This window comes from Gavialis gangeticus, unplaced genomic scaffold (assembly GCF_001723915.1).
Source record: "Gavialis gangeticus isolate Ggan-Ray unplaced genomic scaffold, GavGan_comp1, whole genome shotgun sequence".
Taxonomy (NCBI): domain Eukaryota; kingdom Metazoa; phylum Chordata; order Crocodylia; family Gavialidae; genus Gavialis; species Gavialis gangeticus.
Genome location: NW_017729002.1, coordinates 90,818 through 94,388, shown reverse-complemented (window position 1 = coordinate 94,388; position 3,571 = coordinate 90,818). Strand labels below are relative to the sequence as shown.

Sequence of the window (3,571 nt, the reverse complement as noted above, 5' to 3'; positions counted from 1 at the left end):
CCATGCCCCCCTCTCCCCCACCCCGCGGGTTTCGTTCCCACTGTTTCCCTGCCTCCCCCTCCCTTTGCGCCCTGCTCTCACCCGGCGCTTGTTGCCAGCATCCTTGCACTGAGCATGTGCGCGGCATCCCTCCCCTCTCCGCCGCGGGTACCACAGAGATGCAGTGAGCTCAGCAGCGCTTCCAGTGCAGCCCAGGCGAGGGCTGAGGCGGAGCCGGAGCCCGCTCCCCCGCGGGCATGGAGTGAGCCGGAGCCCGCGCCGAGGCAGTCCGCGCAGCCGTGCACGCGGGCATGGAGTTGAAGAGATCCATCTCCGCCAGCATGGAGGCGGAGAAGCCGCTGAGACGCTACGGGGCAGTGGAGGAGACGGAGTGGAAAGCGGAGGGGCTGGGGAGAAGTAAGTGCTTCGCGTGCCGAGAGCCGAGGAGGAAGGAGCTGCCGCTGCTGCTTCCAGCTCTCCGCATCGGCACTGGGCACGAGGGGAGGGGGGCACGGTGGATCCATTTACAGGGCTGTTCTGCCTGGCAGGTATTGTCTGCAATCAGCCCTTGGTAATGACCTGATCCCTTTCTATGCAGATCTGGCAGCGCATGCATGCCGCTGAGCAACGTGTGCTTGTTAACAAAAGGAAGCAGCCGTTGCTTCGTTTAGGGCTGGGCAAGGTTCCTGTGACCATTTTGCCCTTTGAAGCCAATGGGAGCCTCTGCTTTGGGAATGGGGCCGAGCTGAAGACAAGAAGGTCTTTTCTCTGGCGGTGCCTCTAAGAGGGACAGGGAACCAGGGGCTGGACTTGGGCTAATGCAGCTCAAGTCACTTTATTGTTTCCTTACAAAATGAATCGCTCGCTCTGCTCAATGAAGTGCAGAGATGTCAGTGTTTGGAGGCTGTGGGCAGAGGAAGGATGACTGGAACATTACTTCTCAATTATTAGGAGACGGGATTTAGTAGTCTGCTTTTACCAAATATTGGGAGCATTTTCTAAGCATCAGTTTGAAAGGCACAGGTGACATCCATATCATTCATTCTTATTATGCTCAGTTGGAAGGTGTTGAAATACTGTACTTTATTTAACTGCATCATAGATGCACTGTATTTATCAGCTTAATGAAAGCTCTTTAGTGCAAGAGCTTTTTTTAAATCAACATTTTCTAGAATGCAACAGTTGATACATCTCTTCCAGAAATCTGATGGAAAGAATAATTTAAAAGAGAAATAGTTGTCAATTCACATTATTGGTAGGACTCTTGGTTGTTTTTATGATGCCAATTGTTACTCTTTATTTGGCACAGCTATCTCCCCTGACAACTGGAAAAACCTATAAACTGACTCCCATTTTCAAGGTAACCAACAGTGGCAAAAATCCTTGAAAAGAAAGTCAATGTGAAGCTTTGGATTCACTGCAAGATAAAACATTTGATAAGTTGTGGCAAAGGTTCTGATTAGGCCATACAGGGAAAGCTTTGTGCAATTCCTGCAGTAACTTCTTTGCCTAAGCTGATACTGGAGCAAAATATTTGCTCTTCTCCTTGATCTGTCATCCACCTTCTGGTCTTGTGCATCATGAGGTCTTACTAGAATGTATTTTAATATCTTGTGGTTTACAACAGCCCGATACCAGATTTCAGATACTGCTTCCTGCTTTGGTCAGCCTTCCAAGATATTGCAGTGTTCCTCAGGGCAGTGTGCTAGCTTCATACTTTACCTCTGGCTTCAGTTTTTCATGCATATGTTATCATATACCATATGCTGATGACAGTGAGATGTAACTCTCCCACACTCCTGATGCTTCAATTGCAGTGTTGGGTTTGTTGCAGTGCCTGGCATAGGTTCAGGACTGAATGGCTCAACACTTTCCAAAACTAAATTGAACAAAACTGAAAACATGTTGGTTGACTCATGCACATGCAACAGTTTCTCCTTCTGTGGCATACTATAGACTTGTGCTCTTCTCCTTGTCACTGCAAATAAGACTCTTAAGTGTTGTTTTGAATCTGAGTTATTTTTCAGATGGTTGCCCTGAGGCTTAGAGGTAACTCACCCAATTTTAGAAGTGCTCAGCACTTGTGGTTTCTGTGGAATAGAAACTTGACAAAGTCGCAGAATGAGTCACTAGTGAAGATTAATAGGAAGAATAGAACTAAGGATTTCTGACTTGTGTGTCCAGGTATTAGCTGTTAGAGTTGCACTGCTTCTTCAGCAACTTCACGTTACAGCAGTTCAGTGAGAATATCATTGTTACCACTTTGAGAACACAATATATTATATCAGAGCAACACTGAGGTCTGAGTTGTTCTTCAGTGATCCTGAGAATCTAATGTTATAAAGACTTTCTACCTGAATAATTTATCCACTTCTTCAAAGGCTTCAGGTTACTTAAAATACTATAGAAAGGCTATTTACAGTAGCTGTTCTAAATGATCACTGCATATTTTTCCTACTCTGATAGCTGCACTGACTTCCGATCAGGCTTTTACTTTGATTTTAAAAGAACAATGTTGTTATTGACTTTTAATGGTCTTGGAATCTCCATACAATGTTGCTCCAGAATTGGACAGCAGTATCTCTGAGAAGTATCCCACTATCTCTGAGAAGAAAACCATTAAGGGTCAGGAGAGAGTCATTTTCCTTCTATGTAAATGGAAAAAATTAGTTTTGAATGTATAATACTTTGCAAATGTGAAGTGCCAAGTGTTGTTATTAACAAAATCAGTACCATCTGTAGCTGCCTCTCTACTCCCTTGTTGTCTTATTGGTCTGTTGTGTCCTGTCCTAACCTAGACCATGAACCCTACAGGGCTGGGACTAGTCACAAATCTGTGCACTAACAAAGGGGCCCCATTCCCTGATGATTACCTCTGGATCAGTGCTTCTCAACCAGAATGCCGCTGCCATATCATTTGAAGGGTGAGGTGTGAGGAGATGAGCAGGTGAGAAGAGACAAGAACAGGCTTAGGCTCTTTCATGTCTGGCCGCTCCCCTGCCCAGCCCCTCTGCAAGGAGGTAAGCAATGTAATTCATAGTTAGTTTTTGGTATGGGGTGCCACTCAGGGGTGGATCCAGATGGTCTGCAGTGGTCTGGCTGCACTCCCCTTTTGGATGGACTGGATTGTGCTGCTGGAGCCTCTGGGAACGTTTTTAAAGCAGATGAGTCATGTCTCCGCCTTCCCCTCCCTGCTTAGAGGCACATCTTCTCCCCTCCCCTCCTCTCCCTCTGTCTCCCACCTGCCATGCTGCTTTCCTCACTTTCCTGGGAGTAAGGGCAATTTCAGAACTGATCCTGCCTGCTCCAGCTGGGCCACATGGGGTGGGGGTGTGGGGGAATCCACCTCCTCCCCTTGTTAGTGCCACTGTTGCCAGTTAAGCCCAGACCCTGCACAGCTCAGCTGGAGAGGGTAGGAGTAAGCTGCAGAGCTTTCCCACCCCCAGGACAGCTGGGAAAGCAGCAGCAACTGGAGGAAGAGGGACAGAAAGCAGGGTAGGGGAGGACATGTGCCGCTGGGCATGCAGGGAAAGGTAGAGATGCTTATGTGCTTTGGGAACTTACAAAAATCCCCAGAAATGATCTGGTGGGT

General features: G+C 47.5%; 1 protein-coding gene across 1 annotated transcript in view; it reads left to right on the top strand.

The window, feature by feature from the left end:
* The first annotated feature begins 62 nt into the window (after nucleotides 1-62).
* The window catches only part of LOC109290700 (uncharacterized protein C16orf45 homolog), a 67,524-nt gene continuing 64,015 nt past the window's right edge, over nucleotides 63-3,571 (top strand). Inside the window, exon 1 of the mRNA XM_019507406.1 lies at nucleotides 63-396. Within this exon, the coding sequence (XP_019362951.1) occupies nucleotides 291-396 (106 nt within the window). The 5' untranslated portion in view covers nucleotides 63-290. The remainder of the gene's footprint in view (nucleotides 397-3,571) is intronic.